This window comes from Pantherophis guttatus, chromosome 2, assembly GCF_059756535.1.
Source record: "Pantherophis guttatus breed Tessera chromosome 2, ASM5975653v1, whole genome shotgun sequence".
Classification (NCBI taxonomy): domain Eukaryota; kingdom Metazoa; phylum Chordata; class Lepidosauria; order Squamata; family Colubridae; genus Pantherophis; species Pantherophis guttatus.
In genome coordinates this window covers 64,390,701-64,415,359 of record NC_142064.1, presented here as the reverse complement: position 1 = coordinate 64,415,359, position 24,659 = coordinate 64,390,701, and the positions used below count along the sequence as shown (strand labels likewise).

Sequence of the window (24,659 nt, the reverse complement as noted above, 5' to 3'; positions counted from 1 at the left end):
GCAAGTGGTTTGCCATTTCCTTCTTCCTAGGGCAGTGTGACCAGATCAGGGCTTTTGGTGCCTCCGGGTTTCTAGCCTAACACTTAACCACTACACCAAACAAGCTCTCTAATTTTAGTCTTAAAAAGTGCAAAGATCACCACTCTCATGAAATTCATGCATTTTGGTGATAACAAAGTCTATGCCAAGACCTATTGTTTTTATTTAGATCATTATACTCACGCATGCACTTCAATGTTATTCCCTTTATGGTAAGCAAAACTATGCAAAGCACAGAAGAATGTAAACAATTTTGAGAAAAAGAAACTGGAGACGATAAAAGGTAACATAACTAAATCAACTTTATACTAACAAGGTTTATCATACTTCTATGTACTTTCTACTACCGCAGCCTGTCTTTGTTTTCATCTATGAATACATTGAAGATATTACTATAGAAATGTACACATAGGTGTAGAATATTACTTGTACTAGACTCAATATAATCCATCTCAAATTAGTATTTCATAATTAAATGAAAATAGTTGTGCAGGGAAAACATTAACAGAGGAAGCCAGTATTCTCTTTAAAATAGTAAAAGAGATAATACATAATAGTCTGATTGTAAAAGAACAGTGTGGATATCATGAGATATTTATAAAGTATAAAGCAATCTACCGGGAACCATTATAAATTCTGGGTTTAAAAAATAGAAACCAGAGCACAGAGGAGATATGCCTTTTGTAAATGCACTGCTTTGTTCACACAGTTGTATTAAATATTAAATAAGCAAACCTTGGCTTCAGTTCTCTCTGTGTGTAAGATGAGCATGAAATGTTGGCTCTTTCCCAATGTTTCTTAGGACTAGCCTGTTTGGGGCTTGATTTCCTGCTTTCAAAAACTTCCTGGTCTATAAAAAAATGATCCACAGAATATATTAGCTGCAGTCATAGTTAATTCCAACAAGCAGTTAAAGGAGCTCCAGGGAATGACATAAACATCTAAAACACATCCTAGGCATTCATAAGGCATATTAATAGAATATAATGAGTCCAAAACCAGAAACAACAAATGAAGTCTGATTGGATTTCCCACTTTAATTACATTTGGATATAGAAGAGAAACTCTGAATATCAGCTGTGGAAATGTTGGTTTCAGTGGCCACAGAGATGCTGGACCAAATTACAACTTCTCTGCACCTGCTGAGAAGGAAGGGGAGAGATGTTGCCAGTAATTAATAGAATATACGTATAACAGAAGAATAAGCCTATTCCCAAAGGAATCACAGGAGCTAATGTTTTTGTTAAAATATTGGCAGTGAGGTTGCATCATTGTGCTGAAAACATTGCCTTTTTCTTATGTGCATGTGACATCACACATAGCTACCTCCAGGAGTTTGCCCTGCCCCAGTAGTGCTTGCACTATTACAGCAATGCCAAAAATGTCACTTCACGAGTGGGCAAAGACCAGCTCACACCTTTGATTTACTAAATCACTATGAAGTGGATTATTCTTGTTGCTAGAACTAAACAATCCTACCCTACTTGGGAGCAATCTCTTTCTGTTTTATGTAAAATGTACTTTGGAGATTTATCTCATTTATGTGGAGCAATAAAACCAAGAGCATACATAGCAGCTTTCTTCTTTAAGACCCAGTCTTAAAAAAATAAATACTATACCAAGGACTGGACATATCGTGAGATCAGAACACAGAAAAAACTTCGGATACACAGTATGAAAAGTCTCAAATGGAAGGTATGTTTATTCATAATTTCATGTATTTCTAAGTCTATTCTGAAAAATACCAACATTTATTAGTAAATAATGAAAATGAAGATAAAACTTAGGGGTCTCTGAAAACAGCTGGCTGTGGAGAAGGAAATTGAGATGGAATAACAAATGCATGGACATGTTTTTAAACTGAGTAGCACCTTAACACTTCCTTTTTCTTCCAGAACTAGATATTTTCATCATGAAAGAGCCACTGCTATCACATACAAAGATTGCTGGAGAAAGGATTTATTTTTTATCACTTTCTTACCATAGCATATATTAGTTCAAAACTCTTATACATTTGTAATGGCTAGCTCTCTTTCATTATGGTGGTGGACAGGACATGTGGGAATCTAGACGTTCCCAGCATCATTAGCACATCACACAGCACTCCAAAGGATATTTATAGCCTGCAAATTATTTTCCCCTTTCCTTAATACATGGAAGATAAATTTAAATTCTTCCTGAGTGACTGACATAAACCCTACAATGAAAGAATTAAATATGAAATCCTATAAATCCTGTTGTTTTCAAAGGAATTTATGGCTAATACCGTTCCTAGATTATGTCATTAAACCTGAGTCACTGCCATACCATGGAGTCGTAATTTTAAATTATCAATGAAGTAGGACAAGAATAAAAGAACATTTCCACTAAATATAGAAGCTTTCACTTATACTTTGTGTTTGTGAAAAAGTAACATGAGATTAGATGTCCTCCAAACAGTTTTGATTTCACCTGCTGATATTCGCAACCAAATGGCTAATATAATATATTCTGGAAACAATTGTCTAAAACATCAAGTTTCCTACTCCTGCATGACATCTCACTAACTAGAAAACAACACTCCAATTTTACCTTTAAAACTGCCTGTTCTCTCCATTTGTTTGGGGCCACTGTTTGCAAACTGAGGCTTCAACACCTGATCTTCAAAATGATTTTGCTGCTTGATGATCTCAATCCTTTTCTTGCCTTCAGAAGTTCCCAGATCATTGTTCATATTTTCATCTGTCTGCTCCTCATACATGCTACCGTTCTTACAGTAGCAGGGTCCAGTATCATAATAGGCTTCTTTGAAAAAACCATGTTCTTGACAAAAAAAGAACTGATGGGCATTTTCATACTGAAGTCTTTTGGACTCATTGAGATAGTTCAAATAAAAATAATATTTAGGCAAAACGCCCTCCCTATGGCTGGAATCTAATGGGACTGTATCGCTATAAAGTGGTTTCTCATGACCATCCCCTTTAACAGGTGCAGGGAGGAACTCTTTAGCACCATCTGCTGGTTTGAGATCAGTTGCAGAAATATTATAATTTATAGAGCCTTGCTCATTTTTGGAGATGATACAACGCTTATGGATTACCTGGTCATCATCACTGATCTGGGGGGGCCCAACTAACATAACACAGTCACTATTGCTCTTATTCATGCTTTTAAGGCTGTGATTCAGAGAGTCTGAGCCCTCTTTATAAGTATTGTTTTCTGAAGGCTTCAGTAATGAACTCGCAGAACTGCTCTTAATTTGCATAACTGAAAAGTCCAATGGAGATGTTAATTCTGCACCTTTTTGATATGTATTGTTAAAATTGACATCCTGTTCTCTGATATATTTCCTCCCTTTAAAGATCTTGTCCATTTCCAGCGTTTGCTGTAATTTAGATTCATTTCTCTGATCTGAGGCTCTCTCTTGAGGTTGAATATCTGACATCTGATCCCTCAGCTTATCTTTTTCTACTGTAAACTTAGAATGAAAATGGATATTTCCATTTTTAGATTCTTTGTGGTTGCTTTTTATGAAATTCTGTGTTCCACTAAAATCTTTATATTTTGGGGTCTGTGTAAAATTCTTGCATTTATATTCTTGAATCTCCAAGGTTTCTATTCCTGGATTCCATGTTTCACAGCTGTCAGGCTTTATTTTGAAGCCCAATTCATCTTCCAGCATTGATAAACTGAAATATTTCATAACAGTTGGATTGTCGAAGTTAGCACTGTTACCAAGCTTTTTATAATTTTTGCTGTCCATAGTTGGCCACTTTAAATTATTTTTTGTCATATTTGTCCACTCTTCATCTGAACTGTCACTGAGTGGAGCCCAAAAATAGTTTTCATTTTTATGCTTGGCTGCCTGGATAGAATTTGAAATTATGTTTGCAGAACATAATGTATTATTATTTACCAAAGTCCCAGGAGTTTCTTGTTCAAAATTCTCTGAATTATTTTCAAAAGCTACAGAACTGTTTAAAATATTTGCATGTAATAGCTTTGGATCAAAAGTGTCAGGCTTCTTATTTATGCTATCTTTGCCCCCGTTATTTTGAACCATGTTTTTAAATATGCAGTGATCCAAGACAGATTGACTACTTTCCTGAATGCTGTTCCCAAAAGGCGACTGATCAAGAAACAATTCTGCCCAATTTATATCTTTGAGTTTTTGAATCTCAGGAATGCTACTTTCCCTATGTAGTTCATTATCTAATTCTGAAATACATGTATTCTTTAAGCATTTTCTTTCTTCAAGTCCAGCTGTAGCTCTTGCTGTTTCTTCTTCCTTTCGTAGAGACGTCACTTCAGAAAGCTTACAAATGATTGAATGCTTTTTTCCATTTACTGTTTTGTTGGGTTCTTCAAAGCCCATCTTACTATCAGTTGTAAAATTCAACAAACAACTTCTAGACTGTATGGAATTGTTATTATCTGCTGAATAAGGCACTATTTTTCCATAGCAAGTTATAGGAGTATATGATACAGAGTTTTCATGAAAAGTATCAGCAACAGATGGGTATAGTATCTTCTGAGGAAGATATTCCATCTGTAGAAATAAAAAAGTGCATATTAAAGCTGTTTTATCTGAAGTTAAAAACTACTGCTGAGCCTAAAGGGCTAAATGTTGGAGGTCTCATATCTTGTCTCCCATAAATCCTTGAGTTTATATACTCTGGCCTACCTCATTACCTTAGTAGCTGCTTCCTGGTTATTGTTACTACTACTTTTCTTCCAAAGAATGCTTTTGCTTGGGATCCTATCCCTACTGCTGATGTATAAAAGGGGGGGAGGGGGGGACTTTCACAGCCTAGATGCTTTACCAGCAAATAAGTTAAAAAAATGAAAATAATGAATTAAATTCTCTAATTCCTCTTTTTGACAATTTGAGTTTTAAATGATTAGGGAAAACAAGGCCCTGTCTTGGAAGTTAAATTGATATAAGTTATAATTAAATCACACTTTATTAAGAAAGGAAAAAAGAACAAGCAAAATTTTATTATTTATTTTAGGTAGTCATATGTACAAAATCAATGTTTCAGGAAATCAAAAAAAATAGTGCTGTTAAATCCACAAATGGTACTTAAAGGAATCTGCTATAAAAAAAATTATGAAGGAGAAGATAATCTTGCGATAGATCACAAGTTGACCTGCTGGTCGCAGATCTCAAGAGGCATCAAGTATACAACAGCTGAGTTTGCATAGTTCCTTTTCGATTCAACTTTACTTGGACTTACTTTTTGGCTTTCTGGAAATTCCAAGCTAAATTTAGCAGCTGAAGAAAAATTTCAACCTTCTGCTTCCTTTCACTCACAAAACAGCATTAACTCTTTTTCTGTCATAGAAATATTTATTGCCATCTCATGCAAAGATAAGCAATTATTTCTCCCCAGGAGTGAAGAAGTTGAGGATTTGACTCAGTGCTGTATATGACAAACTACAAGTCACCTCAATGTTGGCAGAAACTGACAGAGTGCCTGTCACTTACATCACTCAGTATCCAAAGTCACCTCAATGTTGCAGAAATTGACAGAGTGCCTGTCACTTATATCACTCAGTATCCGAGAGGGAGATAAATGACAAAACATGTCACACTGTGATGTAAACTTCACTGATTTTGTACTTGTGTTGTGACATTGCACACACAAATACCTAAGGGTCACAGTTTGTGTTGTAATGTCATAATACATATTTTGTCATGTTGAAGAAACCTCCAGATGCTGTAGACCTCTATAAATATGGGACTGAGGTTTTGCTTGCACATTCACAGCAGGTATAGATACTGATATTTCACATAATTATATTAAATTCAAACTAATAAGGCTGCACCTCTCAGAAGTTAAAATAGCAAAAAATACTCTATTATAATTTCTGCAAAATACTATAAATCCTCATCTTATTTACATAAAACAATGAACTTCATCTTCCTGAACCAATGGACACATATGGAATAAGTATTTTAAAAGTTCTTACAAAATAATGCAAATAGATGTGGCCAGTTATGCATTTTGAAAAAGTGGGATGGAGAAACTTGCCTAACAGCAAATTGAGGTCAAGTCTTCAAAAACCATTCAAAATAATTTAGCCAACAAGTGCAGGACACAGATTTCCAGTCACAAAGTTGCTGAAACAAAGCACAACAAAACATAAAATTTAAATTGCTAAGTTTTTTTTTTTTTAGAGAAATAGGATTAATAAACGACTAAGCAATAGCCAAGCTGACTAAGGATTAAAAGAGCAAAATTCTAGCTAGAAGCATCTGTAGGAGGAGAACAAATAAATTAAAGATGGCAGTCACACCTGTGTGATTAAAACTTCAAGGTTTTTGTGTGTGTGGCATATCTGACTGAATCAATAGAACACCCTGTTGTCACACATGAAATCAGTTCACCATCATTCAACAAGCCAGAACCAGTGGTATCTGAACAAGCCCTGATGAGACAAAAATGACAAACATGTGGAGATATCATGATGCAAATATTGAACTTATATACACGCACCCTTGTCCTCCTTTCTGCTCCTTTTCCACCAGCAGCTGTAGAGGCAGGATAGGGGTAAGCAGTGGAAAAGCCACACTTTCTGCTCTATTCTCTGTCAGCTCCCATATGGAATGATAGTTTTGGAGGTTGAAGCATTCAGGATGCACATGTGAATATTCCTAAAACCAGGATCCTGACTTGAGCAATGAGTAGTTTTTATAATGATTTGGGACGGAACATAAAACATATTAACCTTCCTGATTTAAAGTTTCCATTTTATATGAGGGAGAAAACACCTTATGAAACACCCAAATCTTATTTCTCAGACTCACAGGAAGTGTGATAACACAGCATTCTTATATCATGCCAGCTCCTTCTAATTTACCAGAAAAAAATAGAGGGTACAAGGCTTGAGATGTCAGTTTGATCTAGACCCAGTTTGGTCAAGCCGTTAAGGCACCTAGCTAGAAAGTAGGAGACCATGAATTCGTTTTGCCTTAACCACGAAAACCAGCTTGGGTGGTTTGGGGCCAGTCTCTCCCTCTCAGCCCAGCCCACCTCACAGGGTTATTGTTGCGAGGAAAATTGGTAGGTGTGTTGGATACGTTCTCAGCCTTGAGTTATTTTTTTTTAAGGCATATAAATAAAATAAATGTCTCTCTGGATTTTTTTTCTTTATGCAAGACTTGAAGTGGGGTGGGGGAGAATTTCATTCATTCGGAATAACAGGGTTGGAAGGGAGCTTGTAGGTCATCTAGTCCAACCCAACCCTCCCCCCTTTCCAGGCGGAAACCCTACTACATCATTTCTGACAGATAACACTGGGCAGCCTAGTTCTGATTTCGGCCCGACAACCTCAACAAACCTCTCTCTCTCTCCAACCACGAGCCTGAGCTACGGGTAGTAAAACCCACCTCCTCCGTCGCTACGTAGCATCCCCCTAACCAAGTTCCGAAAGCAAGGAAACTGCGAGCCTCCCTTGCGCGGCAGCGGGAAAAGTTTTGCTTGCGTGGCTTGGTTGCAGTTTTCGCGGCGCCCTCAAGGAGACTCCAAGTTGGGCCGACCTCTTTCTCTTTCTCTTTTTCTCTCTCTCCTCTTTGGAAGAAAAGGGTTGAGAGGAGCGCCGAAGATGAAGGAGCCGCTGGGAAGTTCTCTCTTAACACCAGCCGTGGGAAATGTGTACTCCGCCATCCCCGTGGCAACCGAGGACCGAGGGTGGAGCCGGCTGCTGGGGGAGAAGGGTGGAGATGCCGGCTCCGTTCTCCTTGCTGAGAGTGTCTGAACCGTATATTTTTCATTCAGCCGTCCCCGCCCGCCTTTTCCCTCCCCCTCTTTCTCTTCCGAACCCGGCCGCTGGAAATCCAACTTCTGAGCCCGCCAAATGACCTAGATTGGTGGTTGTAATTCAACACCACATTAACCAGTCCCGATATATCTGACTTTATCCTATGACAGCAATAAGCCTATCTGATGAATTTTGAGCCTGTGTTTCAAGAGGCTTTCGGCTGCCGTGTGTATCTCCTTATCTACTTACTCCAAGGTTAACTTCAGACCAACAATCAAGTAAACAATTCTCCAATCAAGAAACTGCCAAAATGCCATTAGTAAACAACCCATGCAAAGAAACCCGCACCCACACAGACAGGCAAGTCACCAGAATATGAACTGACAGCAAACAGCTCATTCCTTACCAGCGCTGATGATGTTACCTAGTCTGGGTAATGAAACGTTTGCAAGAAAACAAGCACGCTTAGGGAGCACCAAGGACCCCCGCTTCCTTTTTCCAAGTCCTGGAAACTTTATTCAAAATAAATGGGCTCCAGCTGCTGTAGGGACAAGCAAAACTTTCCTTGCGTGAGCAAAGGGTTGCACTAGGGGGCGCTGTCGGATTCCGAGAAAGAAAGAAAAGAAAAGTCCTTTTTCTGACCGCGGGAAAGTTCTAAAGAAATTGCGCTGCGTTCTCTCCCTCGTCGCGCCTCCTGCGCAAGCTTGGCTTCGAATGGCGGAACATGCGCAGTTTGCGCAGAGAAGCTTCCCTGCACCTGCAGTTTTAGAGTTTGGAAACCCAAGAAGGAGCGCGATTGAAACTCCATGCAAGATTGGAATTTGATTCTCGTTTCCCTCCGTTGACTCTTTGCTGCCCCAGAATGATAATGTCATAAATGCCATTTGGAGATTTGGGGGGGGGGGATGATTGGAGTTTTTATTGATTAAAAGTAGATTGTATCAACTGTCATATAAATTTAGTGCAGGTGCCAAGCTATATAAAAATGTATTAGCCTGGGGTATTTGTCTGCCTGGCTATGAAGAAAAGGTCAGCAAAGCGGTCATTTTAGGTTTCCTTTTTTATTTACTAAAATTAGGCCAAAATGAGGAAACGGAGGTTGAGGTGTGGAGACCCTAAACAGTTGCCTAAAGGTCCTACTGTTCCCTGTCATCTCCAGATAGAAGAATCTTGCAAGTAAAACAAACACTTCATTCTCATGTCCTCTTAATGGAGGCAAAAATATTTCTCCCATAACATGGCTTTTTGCCTTTTATTTCCAATTAAAATTCCCTTCCGTTGCCCTTACTCTGAAACTGCCTCTTTTTACAAGGTTTGTCAAGTTTCTTTTTGTACTTCAGTTTTGAAAACTATTAAAAATAAATCTCTTTAACAGATCTTTGATTTCCTCAGTAAATTTGCTTTTGACTACTATAAGAGTTTAAAGAGACTGTTTTAATGTTCTATTAGTGTTTATTATAAACTGCTTAATCTTTGTTAGATTCATAATATAGAAATATTATCCTTAAACAGAACTACTCCTTCCTCTTGCTTTCCAAATAAACTGCATACTAGGCTGCAGAAAACTGACCTCCTTTGAACAAGATAGTTTATACATTCTTAAGTGTCCAGTACAAGCTTTGATAATGTCACATTTGTCATGATGCCATCACATGGATTGCACATTATGTATACAGGTAGTCCTGAACTTACAACAATTGAGTTCAAAATTTCTGTTGTTCAGTGAGACATTTGTTAAGTGAGTTTTGCCCCATTTTATGACCTTTCTTGCCACAGCTGTTAAGTGAATCACTGTAGTTAAGTTAATAACCTGGTTGTTAAGTGAATCTGACTTTCCCATTAACTTTGCTTATCAGAAGTTGCTGTGTCCGAAGGTTATGTGATCACCGCAAAAGGTAATCACATAACCTTTGGACACAGCAATTGTCACAAATATGAACCAGTTGCCAAGCAACTACATTTTTATCACATGATCATGGGGATGCTGCAAAGGTCATAACTCTGAAAAACTGTTGTCACATTTTTCAGTGCCATAGTAACGGAACGGTCACTAAATGAACTGTATGTTGAGTACCTATATAAAGCACAAAACAATTATATCACTTGTTACCCTTCACACTCTCGTAAGCACATCGGATGTAAAGATTATATCACTGATTTGTATTTACCAAGTAGATAAGAATTCCAATGTGATATCATGTTTGAAGTCTTGAATAAGGCTAGAGTGGCCCAGGTTCAAGTCTTACCTAGTTCGGGTGCATTCCAACACTGGAACTTCATTGGATTATCTTGGACCATTCAGTATATCTCAGTCCAAACTTTATCATAGGCTCATTGTTATGGGTATAAAAATGGGGAACTGTCATGCGTGTAGTCCTCACTTATCAGCCACAATAGAGAATAGAAACTGTTGCTACATGGTTCAGTCATAAAGTGAAACATCATAGGACCATGCCTGGCTTACAATATTGTTCATCAGTTCTGGCTGTGGTTGTTAAATAAGTCACTGTGGGCCTTACGTGTGTTTTCATGTGATTGCAGAACACTGACATCCCGGTTGCCAAATACCCAAATCGTGATCATGAGATGGTGGAAATTGGGCTGCATTGGCCGCAACTCTGAGGACCGGTCATAAGTCTCCTTTTTCATATTTAAACAGGAGTCTATCAGCCCATGGTAGCTTTTTTCAATATATATTTTATTAGGGAGTCTTCTCATTACATTAACATATAAAACAATCAAGATGTGGACATAGAAATGTTAAATTCACTTTACAAAGATAAGGCTCAAGTTTACAGGTACATTTCCCGCCCTACCCATGCCAGGAATTCTTGCCCATTTGCATTTCAGAGAAATAATCTCTATTTAATTCTTCCCAGAGTTTGTGTTTATAAATATTAAACAAATCACAAAATATATGTCAAGTACAGAATGTTCTATAATATAGTCCAAGCACAAACAGAAATACACAATACTGCACCTACGAACTCTTCATATGCCATCTCTGGTACTTCCAGTTCTAGAGACAAGACTCTTCTGGTTTATGTACATATTCTTCAGTCTTTTCTCATTTCTGTGTCTAGAATCTAGAAAAAAGCCCTCACAATTTGATCGATATATCTCTATCCCTTCATGTACATGCACGTGCCATTCACTGTATACATATCCTTATTGCACAGTTTATTCTCTGAGGTAATTAGTTCCTCAAGCAATTCAATCTTTCCCAGATCAAATTAACTAATACTAACAAAGGTTTCTGATGATTTGGAGCAATAGTACATGGACAAGACTACATTTTAGAATCCAGGATCTATAATTAAAGAGCTTAGTATTTTATAAATACCCAGAGGACCAAGACAAGGGTTTGGATTTATTGCTATTATAATATTTGCAATATCTATATAGTCTACTTTTATAACTATATCTCTAAGATTACTGTCATTTTGGTTTTGGAAAACAACAGATGCCTCCTGACTGGGTTCTTGATTCAGCTCAAAGTTGCAAAAAGGGTTAAATATGCACCAAATAATAGATTATTATTTTTTTTGCAATGGAGTAATTAAGGAAAGGAAGAGCTCAAAAATACATTGAAGATAAAATGGTTTCAGTCACAAAAACATTTCATATATTTACTTATAGTTGAAAAGATTGCCCTAAAAAAACTACAAGTATTTTATATTTACTTTTTAGATGATGTAATACATGCAAGGGAAATTACCCAAGCTTTTCAACTAGTCAATTATATTAAAAAAAGGTATCTAGTTTAAAACTTGTGCCCTGATCCAGTTGCACTTAGCAACTTTTCTAAATCAGGAGCTCATAATTTCTTCTACAATGCATACATCTTTTTATACAAATTTACAAACACAATCTGATTTTTAATTAAGCACATGGGAATTACATGGGAGTTACTGTAGTTAGAAAGGTTTATATATTAGAAGGTAGATGAAATATGGATTCGGTTTGTTGCACTATGGAAATGTAAATAAAAAAATATTTTAAAAGTTTTTAACTAAGTTTAAAATGTACTTTAAGTACTTCAAACATTTACTTGATTATTTAAAAAAATAATAATTTATTAGTTTGTAATAATAGATAGCAATTCTAAAACTTTAATAGAACAAGAAAAAAAAGGCTTTAATCTTATACTCATTAATCTGGAACTCGGATCTAAACAACATATTCCAAAGGAAACAGGTATAGGACTGTAGGTAAATATCCTATTGCTGGTGTAGTTCGGAAAGGGGAAGAGTGAATTTTGTGTTATGAAATCCAGATTGGCTATTCAGTTTAGTTAGTTCTTCTGCTTCTACTTCCTTACATTTGAAAACTGGGCATGTGGAAATGTTGATCTTCTCTAAATACACGAGATTTTAGTCATATCCTCTTAAGAGCTTGGAGTTACACAGGCACAAAATCTCCATCAAGACAACAAAGATAACAACACGCCACTGTCAAAAGGACACTTTTTATAAATAAATCATGTGCATCCATTGTTAATTACATCTGGTAAGAAAGCATGCTTAAAAATAATGCATGAAATTGTAACTCTGGGATTTATCGTAATGAAAAATAATGAATATAATTAGAAACTAACTTTTTCAGGTGTCTGAAATTCACAGGTTTCCACAGAAATTTCCTCTATCTTTGGAAACAGGTTAATTTTTTTAATTGTGTATTTTAGTAAACTTAGCTTTATTTATTTTTTTAAAAAAATTACCATTTCTCTGTAACTTACAATCACGTACACTTAAAACAAAATCTCTAAATCTCCTGAAAAACTATACTTCCACTACTCTGCAAAGAACTTTCATGAGTGTATCAAAGTAAAATCCAAATTGCCATCTTGAAAAAATTATATCCCACTCTTTAGTTTCAGAACAGCTTCTATAATGTGGTATTACACATTATATTGATCATGTATCTGCTTTTTAATATTAATGCAGAGATCTGAGGAATATGCAGGACAGGTTCAATAGACAGAAGAATATGCTTAACCATTTCTGCATCCACCGACTCTTTTCTGAAAATATCCTTCCAACTATTCTATTCTGATTGTACATACAGAAAAAAAAAACAACGTAGAAAGAAAGGAGTAAATATCTTCTCCTCTCATGGAATTCTCACCTGTAAATCATGGTTACACTGATTTGTCCTAATGTATAGTTCCTCTGAAACTTGTTAATTGAAAAATTAGTCTTTCACTTCCATATATCAGACATGTCTATCTTCTATTCCAATTATTCATCTTGTGCATATCTTGAACATTAGTGTTTTTTAAAAATGCTTTAAAAATTCATGATATGTCCTTGTGCATTTATTCATCTGTACACTTAAATATTTTCAGAAATTGCATTTGCTAAAAATTTACCAAAATTTTGTAAAGACATAAAAATATTTTTAAATGAAAAAATCAAACAAACAAAATAATAATAAAACCCGAGCAATATAGGCATTGGTTAGTAGATATTGTTTTACTAAGGAATATATTCAAAAGCATCCTTTCTATTTGTAGTTAATGCTTAAAATTAGGACATCATGGCTTGATATGATAGAAATGATAGCTTTCTCTTCAGTAATTACTGATAAAAACAGGAAAGCAAATAAAACAAAGACTGCTTTTTGGTTACTTAAAGGCCACTACTACATCAATTATTCAATTATGAAAAGGAAATATAAGAATTTTGAAGTTATTGTCTATCAAAATAAAGAACCAATTGAACATAACCTGCAGGATGTTTATGAGCACCTAAATATTGACTAAAATTCACTAGTTTTGAATATAGCCCTTAGTTTTGCACATTTTTTATGTTTAAGAGCTGACAAACAAATGGCTAATGAAGTCTACTTTGCAGGCTATCCACTGTCTGAGAGGACAGTAATATTCAATGTGAAACTGCTGAAATTCTGGTGTTTGGCGGATTTCGTGGAGGAAGGAGATGTCAAGATCTGATTCCAGAAGGACAAGTAGTAGTGGGAAAACCACAAGCAACACCCCAAGCCCAACAAAAAGAAGTCTGGAAAAACTCTTCACAGCAGAGTTTATCTTCAAGTTACCCATCAAAAAGTCATAGCTCCACCTAAGTGCTTTTCGAGCTTCCTTCAACTCTTCCTCCTCTGCAACCAAAAATGCATTTTCATCCGCCTCCAGTTCCTCAAATGAATCTGTATCTTCTTTCCCATTTTCTACCCTTGGAGAAGTTTGAAAGAGAAGGTCTATCTCCTCATCATTAACAGGAGTTGGGAGCAAGCTGGTACTTGGATTGTACATCAATTCTGAAATTGTTAAAGGCTCCTCTTTGATTTTCTCACCCTCCTCAACTGAAAGATCTGAACCATCATCTGTTTCTTTAGTAGGAGAGCTTGATATCACAGGGAGCGAAATATCATCTTCCTTCGGCAGCTGGATTCCTGTAAAATAGCACTTTTAGATTCTCAAACTTACATTTCAAGGAGATAAACCTATAGACATAATAACTGCTTGCAATTTAATCATTAACTGATTTATATTAAGTGAAGGATAATTCTTCATAATTCAGCAAGTTAAATATAACTTGATACCATTACTCATTTTACTAAAAATATCCATTTTTATTTTTTAAAATAAAAATCTACATTTTGTACACCTGAAATGAAAATCTTCAGTTATTTCATTGTACGGAACGATATTCCATGACTCTGAAATCATGATAAATACTGTACTTGCATTATCTGACACATGTATAATGTGTGTTTGCAAAAGGATGCATCATAATCTAACATCCATTAATAGATTATCGATAGCAGTAAATGAGAAAGTACAGATTGATGGGAAATTGTGGTTATTGTGTGACTCTATTTCTCAAGATACAATATTAATCAATATTAGAAGGATGTCATAAGTGACAAAATGAATTATAGTATGTAAGACAGTTTGACTGAATGAACTAACTGGGGGAAAAGGTTTTCATTAATCCTAATATGGTTAAACTACAAACTACAAACTGCATCATTTGTATCATCTTTGTGTAATGATGCCAATATATATATACGTGATGGCAAACCTATGGCACACATGCCACAGGTGGCACTCAGCGCCCTCTCCGTGGGCACGTGAGCCATCGCATGCACCTCCCATTGGCCAGCTGGTCATCGGGTCTCTATCGCGCATGCGCAGGAGGCGTGCATTGCATTTTGGGGGTTCAGGGGTGCATGCAAGTATTTGCAGGCACGCACGAGCACTGTGGGCACTCGGTCCGGAAAAGGTTAGCCTATACTATCATCTGCATGATATAAATCATGAAGATGATAGTATAATTTGAATCAATTTGTGTAAACCACAGTGTGCAAATAGTATAAATAGTATAAATCACAAATGATATTAACTAATTGAATACAAAGTGATTATCCATACAAATTTGTATCTAATGATAATCTGTGAAATTGATGTTTTGCTGTCTTAACATTTATGCTTATGCCATTTAGCGTCAAAGTTAGCAGACTTTGAGAACTTAAAAGAGTTCTCTAAGCAAATGTGCAACAAAGACTAGTTTTTTCTACACTCGTCTAAAATTATATGACTCCATTTAGAGTCCAGTTTTATTTAATTACTTTTTTATGTGGGCGAACTGAAATGAGGTTTATTTTTCAATGCAAAGAACAGATAGGAATGAATGTAAGCCTAAACTCTTAGAATTTAAAGGTACTGTGCACAGAAACTTCCCTAACTCTATCCCCATAGCAACAATCTTGTAAAATAGTTTGGGCTAAGAAATAGCAACAGACCCAATGAGTTCAATGATCAGATGTATTTGTTTATTCAAGATATCAACAATGTCAACATCTTTGACAATCTGTTTTTAATTTAGTATTCTCCCTTAAATATAAATTGTAAGACTGTTTACCCTGGATTAGATTTAGCTTAATTTTTGTACATCTATTCAAAATAAACTAAAACGGCATCTAATTCAACCGAGTTAAAGACAATCTTGATTTTATTTATGGCTTCAAAATCCGCTTTAACTGTTGTAACCCTAGATCATTCTGTTATCTTCCATAATTTATATAGCTTCTCATTCATAGCATCAAGCTTCTTAAAGAAGTGGTAGGATATTTACTTCAGGGCTGAAACAGGCAATAGCCTCCTCTGATGCTTGACTCATTAGCAGTACTGTTTGTGGATCCTGCCACACATAATTTGACATTAATTCTCATTTCTTCATGTTAAGATTCATAACACAAAGCGACACTGGAGTTAAGAGCTTGAAGAGGGCTTAACGGTATTTATTTACTTAGGCCTTTTAATTATTTCAAATTCTGATTTATTTATTTTTAAAAAAAGATTATATGGTTTCAATAAAGCGTTAAGATTTGTGTTAATTCTGTTTGTTATTTTAATTGCATTTTTCTAAGACATCCTGGCTCCTATAATAAATACAATCAATCAAAGACAAAACAAGAGAGAAAAACAACAGCCTGGGGAAAAACTGAAGCCCAAATGATAGAGGACATTTTTACTATTTGAAGGTGATAGAGAATAATTCACAAAAAAGTGTGTCATATAAAATAAAACAAGTGCTACCACAAGTCATTTAGCAAATACAACTTACAACACCTCATCCACTCACACCTCCCAATCAATATTTGCAAGATCAATGCTACTGGCTATCACACAGTATCTGATTACTGTATGAAATAAATTAACTAGTTTTTATGTAGATTACTCTGATTTAAAGCTGTCAGTTATTTACTGAATCAACACTCCTGATGTTGGGGGCATATCTGTCATGGACTATCAGGATAGGAAAATAATCAGTTCAGACCTACCAGCTCTGCCCTGGAAAATGAAATTTTACTTCAAATAATCTCCTGATAACTTCAACTGAATCTGATCCTAACATATAGCAAGAAGATAGAAAAAGTTCCAGTTTTATAGTTAGTAGAATCTTTTAGAACAGGTTATATAATTGTAGAATGAATGGAAACTTGTTATATACTAATAGGAAGAAAATCTAAAATTATTTGCAAAGTCATTGAATGTTACCTATATTAATTAAGAAATAAGAGACTATATAATGTTGTTTCAATTTCTTCAAAAATTAGATTTTAATTTAATAAGAATGGAGAACTAATCATTTTAAAAAATTAATCTCAAATAATATAGCCACACATTGAACTATCTATCCTAAATTCAGATTAGGCAATATTCCTACAGTCTTTAGTAATTACTATTTCTGAACTATTAACATTAATTAAGATTAAAAATATGACCCTTATAAAACATGAATTATGATTGTCAGATCTAGTATTTAGTTTTTAGTTGCTCAGTTTTATTCTTTTTTACTTCATACCGTGTTTCCCCGAAAATAAGAGGGTCTTATTTTCTTTTGACCCCCCCCCAAATAAGGGCTTGGCCTTATTATCGGGGGAGTCTTATTATTTTGAGGGTGCAGGAGATGGCGAGCATGGGACTGGATGTCCCGTCGCTGCCATTGCCTCCCCTCCCTGTTCTTTGCACCGGCCGCTGCCCTGACGTGTCCCACCGCCGCCACTTCCTCATTGAGCAGGACTTTGCAAGGCTCGTGCCATTGCACACGCAAACTGCAGCACCACCACTCGCTTCATCATACTGGCACAGCTGGCGTCCTGCCGTTCGCGGCTGCACCAGTATGTCGAACCTTGCGGCAGTGCTGCCATTCGTGCATGCAAATGGCACAAGCCTAGCAGAGTGCTGCTCTATGAGGCAGCAGTGCAACAAGTCTCACAAAGACTCATTTCTGGCAGGTGGGGTGGGGGAGAAGCGAGACGCATGGACGAGACATGGCTTCCCTTGCCATCTCTTCTCCCCCCTGCCAGGCATTACAGGGCTCCTGCCCCTCGTTTAGCCACCCGCCCCCTTTAGGGGTGCAATTTTGGCGTGGCAAGTGGGGCGGGCAAGAAGCAGGACGCACGTCTTACCTTTCCAGCACCGTCGCATACCTCACCGTTGTATCCAGGGAAACACGTTATAAAAGAAAACCTCACAAATTCGAGGAGTTTGATTGAACTCACAAGGTTTTTTTTCCCTTTCCTTTTCTTTCTTTTCTTTCCTTTCTCTCTCCATGTTCTCTCTTTTTCCTCTCCCTCTTGCTTTCCTTTCCCTCTCCCCATTCTCTCTTTTTCCTCTCTCTCATCCTCTCTCTTCTTTCCTTTCTCTCTCCCTTTCCTTTCTTTCCTTTCTCTCTCCCCATTCTCTCTTTTTCCTCTTTCTCATCCTCTCCCCCTCTCTTTCTTTCCTTTCTCTCTCCCCATTCTCTTTTTCCTCTCTCTCCTCTCCCCCTCTCTCTTTTCTTTCCTTTCTCTCTCCTCATTCTCTCTTTTTCCTCTCCCTCTTCCTTTCCTTTCCTTTTTTTCTTTCCTTTCTCTCTGTCCATTCTCTCTCTCATTTTTGCTGGAGGCTGTGGTATTTAATTATTTTAATTTTTAATCATTGTTTTGTCTTGTGTTTTTAAATTGGCTGTACACCGCCTTGAGTCCTTCGGGAGACGGGCGGTATAGAAATAAAATTATTATTATTATTATTATTATTATTATTATTATTATTATTATTATTATTATTATTATTATTTTTATTACTGGTAAGGAGTGGGGCGCAATGCGTGGTGCTGGCCTGCCGCTCTTTTTGCGGTGGCCATCAGGTTGGCACTAAAGAGTGGGGCGTGAGGTGCTGCGCTGGCCTCTTTTTGCCGCGGCCATCAGCATTACCAGTAGGTATGGTAAGGGCTTGTGGGGTGCGTGGGGCATCTTCTCCCCCTTTCCCCCCTCCAGCCTCGCTGCCTCACCTCATGTTGTTTGCGCGGCAAACAACCAGAGGAAATGGCGAGACCAGTTGCGCATGCATGTAAGTAGTTGTTGGGGGGGCTTATTTTGCATGGGTGGCTTATATTATCGCATGCGCTGAAAAGTCCAATTGGGCTTATTATCCGGACATGTCTTATTTTCGGGGAAACACGGTACATTCATTGTGTGAATGTGTATTGAATAGAATTTGATAAAATAGAAAATTGGGCAGCTTATTGCCTACTGGAGAAAGCTACATTTTAAAAGGTTATATCAGAATATTCTCTCATTTCATGTTACGTTCATTGCCATCATACAAAATTGACATTTTTTTAACTTGAGCTACATCATTGCAATAATGGTGATGATGATGATGGTGATGATGATGATAAAGGCAAAGGATTAAAAGTAAAAGTTCATACAGAGCACATTAATACAACATAGTACAAAATTAAAATGAAACAAGACCACTTTTCAGTATGGACATGATTTTAAAACATGATGTAAATTCATTTAAATTGCATTTTCGTCATACACAAATATGGAGGACAAAAGCTCAAAATGCTTTCAAAGGGCCCTTTAATAAAGCTTAGTAAAAATGATCTCAAAATGGCTGCAGGCCTAAATTTAATTTCTCTGCATGCACATGCTCACAGAAAATTTTGCATACATACATACATACCCATCACACTATTCTCTTTTGCGTTAAGCAATGTTTTGAAAAATGCAGAAAAAGAATAAGAGATAGTAAGCAAAATAAATTATATATAGGAGATAAGAGAAAAAAAGAAATCTGATTTATACCATTATCATTCATTATACTTTTTCTTATCCCAGCAAACAATCCTTACATCCACAATGTCCATGCATTGCATCATATACTATATTTATTTCTTATACTATAATATCTCACCTCTGACTTTTTTTAAGATTTTATCAATTCCATCTATTCAGATTTTTTCTCTCAATCCAGTTGTCTCTAATATACTTCTTTTGGAATTCAATCTTCATTCATTTTAACTACAGCATGGATGTCAAACTCGTGGTGTTGTTGCTGTCATGTGACGTATTGCAACATTTTTTCTCATAGAGCTGGGGTTGGCGTGGCTTGTGTGTGACGCATCCAGCCCATGGGCCGCCAATTTGACACCCCTGATCTACAGGACCAAAACTTTTCAAAATATTTCCTTCATATTGGTGATTCACCATTCAGCGTGTGTGTATTTTTTACCCTATTCTTGTTTTATAATACATACAATATTTAAGTTACTTGTTTCTACTGCATGTAATTTACTTTTATATTTCTCTTATAATACTCTCTTATTTACATAGAACAAATTGTACTGTAGCTGTATTAACTTCTTTTGTCATTTGTTCTGCACAAGAAATTTTTTACTACTTGTTCTTACTTCTTTACTGTCTTAATTCTTTCCTTGTCTTTAGTAAAAAGTCTGCTAAGGTACATGTTCATCCATGTGTCCCATTGCCCTTTTTTTCTATGCATAACTTTAATTCATTTAATTTTGTCAAATTCAATTACCCTAGCCTTTGATATATTAAGTTCCAGATCCATTACTTTGGTTCACTTTAGCTAACATTTACAGCACATCACCAGCTGCATTCAAATAGCAATAGCACCTAAACTTATATACTGTTTCACAGTGCTTTACATCCCTCTCTAAGCGGTTTACAGAGTCAGCATATTTCCCCTAACAACAATCTGGGTCCTCATTTTACCGATCTCCGAAGGATGGAAGGTTGAGTCAACCTTGAGCCAGTGAGATTCGAACTGCTGGCTGCAATACTGCATTCTAACCGCTGCGCTACCATGGCTCAAATGCAACATTCATGTTTCCATTCAACATATCTCTAATATTACAAGCATTTATTATACATTTATCCATAAATGCATTGAACAATCAAAAGGATATTATACATTTCGCCTTATTCATTATTCAATGTTGAACCATTCACTAGTGTTTCATTTATTCTCATATTTGTTTCACTTCCACCATTTACTGTTCTTATCACATGCATCAACCAATATTCAGTTCAATATTTCTGCAAGATATCTCATAATTCTAGGCTGATGACTTTATCATAGGTTTTTCTAAATCAACAAAATTCTGTAAGCTTGGTTACAATGCATACATTTTTCAGTATTTTGTTAAATTGCATAAATCAATCTTCACATCTTATTCCAGGCACAAAGCCTGATTGCCCTTCCCAAACTTTGTGTGTGTGGCTGAGTATACCCAGGTAGTTTGTAGCATCTCTGTAAACAAGATCATTCAGCAACCATGCATAAATATTGCTAATAATGTTGAAGCTGAAATCTTACACCACTATGTTGCACATATTAATAAGGTAATTCTATGAAAATAATGCACGGTGTGCCATATCTTGATGTGGTTAAGTCTCACCCACCTTATTTCTGTATTCAGATATTGTAGTGAAATGAATGGGATGTTACCACAGAGAAGCAGCTCTCAAGTATTAGGAGTATGCCATAAAACTTGACAATCAAGATTCTAAAAAGAGGGAGTTTCTAAAGGAAACTCAAATAATGTAGTCCTTCAAATGACCCATGGGTATTAGATAATTTTGTGATACTATTCCCTGCAGGTTATATTTAGCCCCTATCAGCTCCTTCGTCATCTCGACATAGGAATATTGGGTCCTGGATACATGTCAGAATGTCTTCCCATGTATTCGTCCCCAACACTTAGCTTGGTATTTGAGAATCTATTTCAAATGTTTATGCTGGCTGAAGTACAGAAATTCTGTATAGAGAACAGAACCTCTTCAATGCTGGCAAGTGATCTATGGAATATCATTCCAACAGAACCAGCACTGAATGCCTACAGACATTTGGAAAGGACTAAGAATTGCTTTTCTGCAATGTCTGTTGTCTGCCTTTATAATTGATTGTTACAATGTACTTTATCTATGTTGTATGATTACAGGGCTGGTGGATTTATTTTTTATTAACTTTACTTTATTACTATAAAATTAATTTATAGCAAAGTGGTCTGATTTCCTACTTTAAAACATGCTTAAAATATTTACATTGTTGATGCTTCGGACAGTATTAAAATGATAGTTGTTAATGTAATTTAATTTTACTGAAGTGAAAATATTTTTGCAGAAATACCTTCATTCTTAGCATTATGAATTCTATTTGTAAAAGAAGACTAATAAAGCAGGGGTTCTCAAATTTTGAAGAACCACAGTGCCTTAAAATGATATATTAACTTGTGTGCAATAGCACCCTTGCCATGAATAAAATGTATTTATTTATTTGTTTGTTGGTTTATTTTATTAATCAGTTTTAGACAATAATAATCTCACCAAAGGGCAGCATATAATGATCCAAACATCACATACGGTATATAAAAACAATCCTATAAACTAAATATGTAAAAATACATGCTCGGAATTAAAATCAAAATTAAAATAAAATATACAAATCCCAAGCATGGAGAGAATGAGTATATCCAACTCACTAGAGCAGCCTGATGACTTGAACAATTTACAGAACATCAAAAGGAATGGAGCCAACTTAACCTTGGAAGGAGGGAATGTTCTACAAGGCATTGCCACAGTAGACAAGCAGGACCTGCCTCCTGGGACACATCAAATCTAAGTCCCTTGTAGATGGTAACCATAACTTTTTGCCAGATCTACTGGGATGGGCTAGTCTGAGAGAAGCAATTCCTCAGATAACCTGATCCCATGCAATGAAGGGCATTAAATATTAAAACCAGTACCCTGAATTGGATCCAGAAGCAAACTGGCAAGCAGTGCATCTTGCAGAGCAGAGGTGTGAGATGTGATGTCCTGTTGTTGTTGTTAGTCATGTCCGACCCATCGCAACCCCATGGACAATGTTCCTCCAAGCCTTCCTGTCCTCTACCATCCTCTGGAGTCCATTTAAGCCCATGCCTACTGCGTCAGGGACTCCATCCAGCCACCTCGTTCTCTGTCATCCCATTCTTCTTTTGCCCTCAATCTTACCCAGCATTAGACTCTTCTCCAGTGAGTCCTTCCTTCTCATTAGGTCTGTGATGTTCTAGAAACACATATAACTGACTGTAGTGCCTCATTCTGAACCAGTTGATAAATGCTTTTACTGGGATTATAGATGAACAATAAATAAATATACTATTTACTTTTAATAATTAAAATTTTCCACTAATCTAAATCTGTGAGATAGCACAGCCACCCACTTTGTGCTTCCAGAAGCAAAATGAGAAGCATGGTTCTACCAAGGTTTTGACCACACACTCCCACTTTCCACAACTCTGGTCAGGTTTTAAAAGTATTTGAGATCTTAAATACTCTGTTTGAAAACTGTTTGTAACTCAAGAGGATCCTGAGCCACAGTTTGAGGACCACTGTCGCAGAGATTTATTATCACTTTCCTGAAAGAAAGATGTCCTAAAATTTATTTCACAAAGCTGCACTATCAGTAATAAAATAGGCTATAATATTTCTGAGAATAATCCCTTTGGTCTTCCTCATCTGAAGTATCCTTTTTTTCCCCAATTTAACATGGTTTTTTGATGAGGGTACTTGGGCATAATGGTTCCCTAAGGATATCTATAAGTTTTAAGTGTCATGGAATTGTGCTATCTATAATTCATAGATTCATGCATGCCATGCATTTATTTCAAACACACTGAAAACTAAATGTACATTTTCCTCAGTGTATTAAATACTTGGCTAAAATGATAACTTAATATACAATTGAACTCCATCTGTTAGAAGGACATTCCTCACTGAATGCTTTGCTTTTCCTACGTTATCCTAGCCTTCACCAGCTGTTATTTGTTTGCTCTTTTAGATAAAGGGAAAAGCATTCAAATCCCAATGCTATAATTTACTACTCCCTCTGTTTTGACCCTTATCAATATTCAAAAATATCAGGGGAAAAGGGGGCATCGTCTTTAAAAAATATTTAAATAAAACCAGGCAAAAATGAACTTACCAGCACTTTTAGCTGTGATCTTTGACCCATGCCTCAGCAGACGAATGCACACATCTTTACTACAATGGTTAACCATTCGCAAATGGATACTCCTCCGGGTTTGGATTTTTACTAGGCATTTCACCATATTGACTAAAAGCTATATTTTCTATTTCAGCTTTAATGAACTAGCCACCCATACCAGCTGTGACCTTTACCAAGTTTCCACTGTGTCCAGCTTGGAAGAGTCCAGCTGAATGAATCAAATAACAGCTTCTAATTCAGCCAATAGAAATAGCCTACTAGAGCAGAGAGTGAGTACCTATTTTTAAACCCTTCCAACTGGCTCATAATACACAAAGTAATTAACAGCAAATACCAACCGTTCCCTTAACAGTTGTTAATTAACAGCTGCACTATATATACTAGTCTAAGCACTTGAACTGTTTACTGCATTGTAACGCAGACTACTGAAGCAACAGACATAAAAGTTCACACACATGTGTATGTGTATGTGTATGTATATGTACATGTACATGTACATCTATATGTAAAAAAAGAAGCAGACATACTGTGAACTCCGGAACTTAAGATTTTAAAATTTTAAAAGAATTAAAATTTTATTATACTAAGCTTTCATCAGCCATCTGCTGACATCGTCAGAGTATTAAACTACCATTAGAGATCTCTGCCTTTATATGCCATTAATCAATTTAGCCCTTGTGCGTGTAATAGGCCCTTTCAGCCATCTCCCACTTGTAATCAGCTGTGTTGTTTTTGCTGTCGTCATGCTGGATGATGGAGGCTTGATTCCTACTGTTTCCTCCCTCCTAGCTTGCTTATCAGTTGGGGGTGATGTTAGCCTGTCAGCTATTGCGATTTGCTGCCTTGTCTGTGACCTCGTGGTTAGCCAAGTTTGTTTCCCATTAATCCTATCTGTTGCAGTTTGAGACAGTCCTGTCGGGTTGCTCTGTGTTTGGTCAGGACTAACTGTGCCTTCACAGGCTCAGTCAGCATGCCCAGAGGTGGGGGGTGGGTGCCTTTGGTCTCTGTTCACTGATGGAAATCCATCTCTGCTCCTCCTGCAGGGTCTTTCCTGGTGTCTCAAAGC

The 24,659-nt window shown here is 36.5% G+C and overlaps 2 protein-coding genes across 5 annotated transcripts in view; both read right to left on the bottom strand.

Annotated features, from left to right (window-relative positions):
* LOC117661406 (uncharacterized) overlaps positions 1 to 4,561 on the bottom strand; it is a 39,948-nt gene extending 35,387 nt beyond the window's left edge. The window contains exons 1-2 of the mRNA XM_060690556.2: positions 2,611 to 4,561; positions 775 to 889 (exon numbers count right to left, since the gene is read on the bottom strand). Coding sequence (XP_060546539.2) covers positions 775 to 889; positions 2,611 to 4,393 — 1,898 coding nt within the window. The 5' untranslated portion in view covers positions 4,394 to 4,561. The remainder of the gene's footprint in view (positions 1 to 774; positions 890 to 2,610) is intronic.
* Positions 4,562 to 10,459: 5,898 nt separating this feature from the next.
* The window catches only part of FRMD3 (FERM domain containing 3), a 92,683-nt gene continuing 78,483 nt past the window's right edge, over positions 10,460 to 24,659 (bottom strand). For 2 of the 4 annotated variants that reach the window (XM_034410171.2, XM_087886090.1), the window contains 2 exons: positions 19,262 to 19,276; positions 10,460 to 14,193 (listed from right to left, as the gene is read on the bottom strand). In XM_034410171.2, the coding sequence (XP_034266062.1) occupies positions 13,595 to 14,193; positions 19,262 to 19,276 (614 nt within the window). In that variant the 3' untranslated portion in view covers positions 10,460 to 13,594. The remainder of the gene's footprint in view (positions 14,194 to 19,261; positions 19,277 to 24,659) is intronic. The other 2 variants (XM_034410172.2, XM_087886091.1) reach the window with 1 other exon arrangement.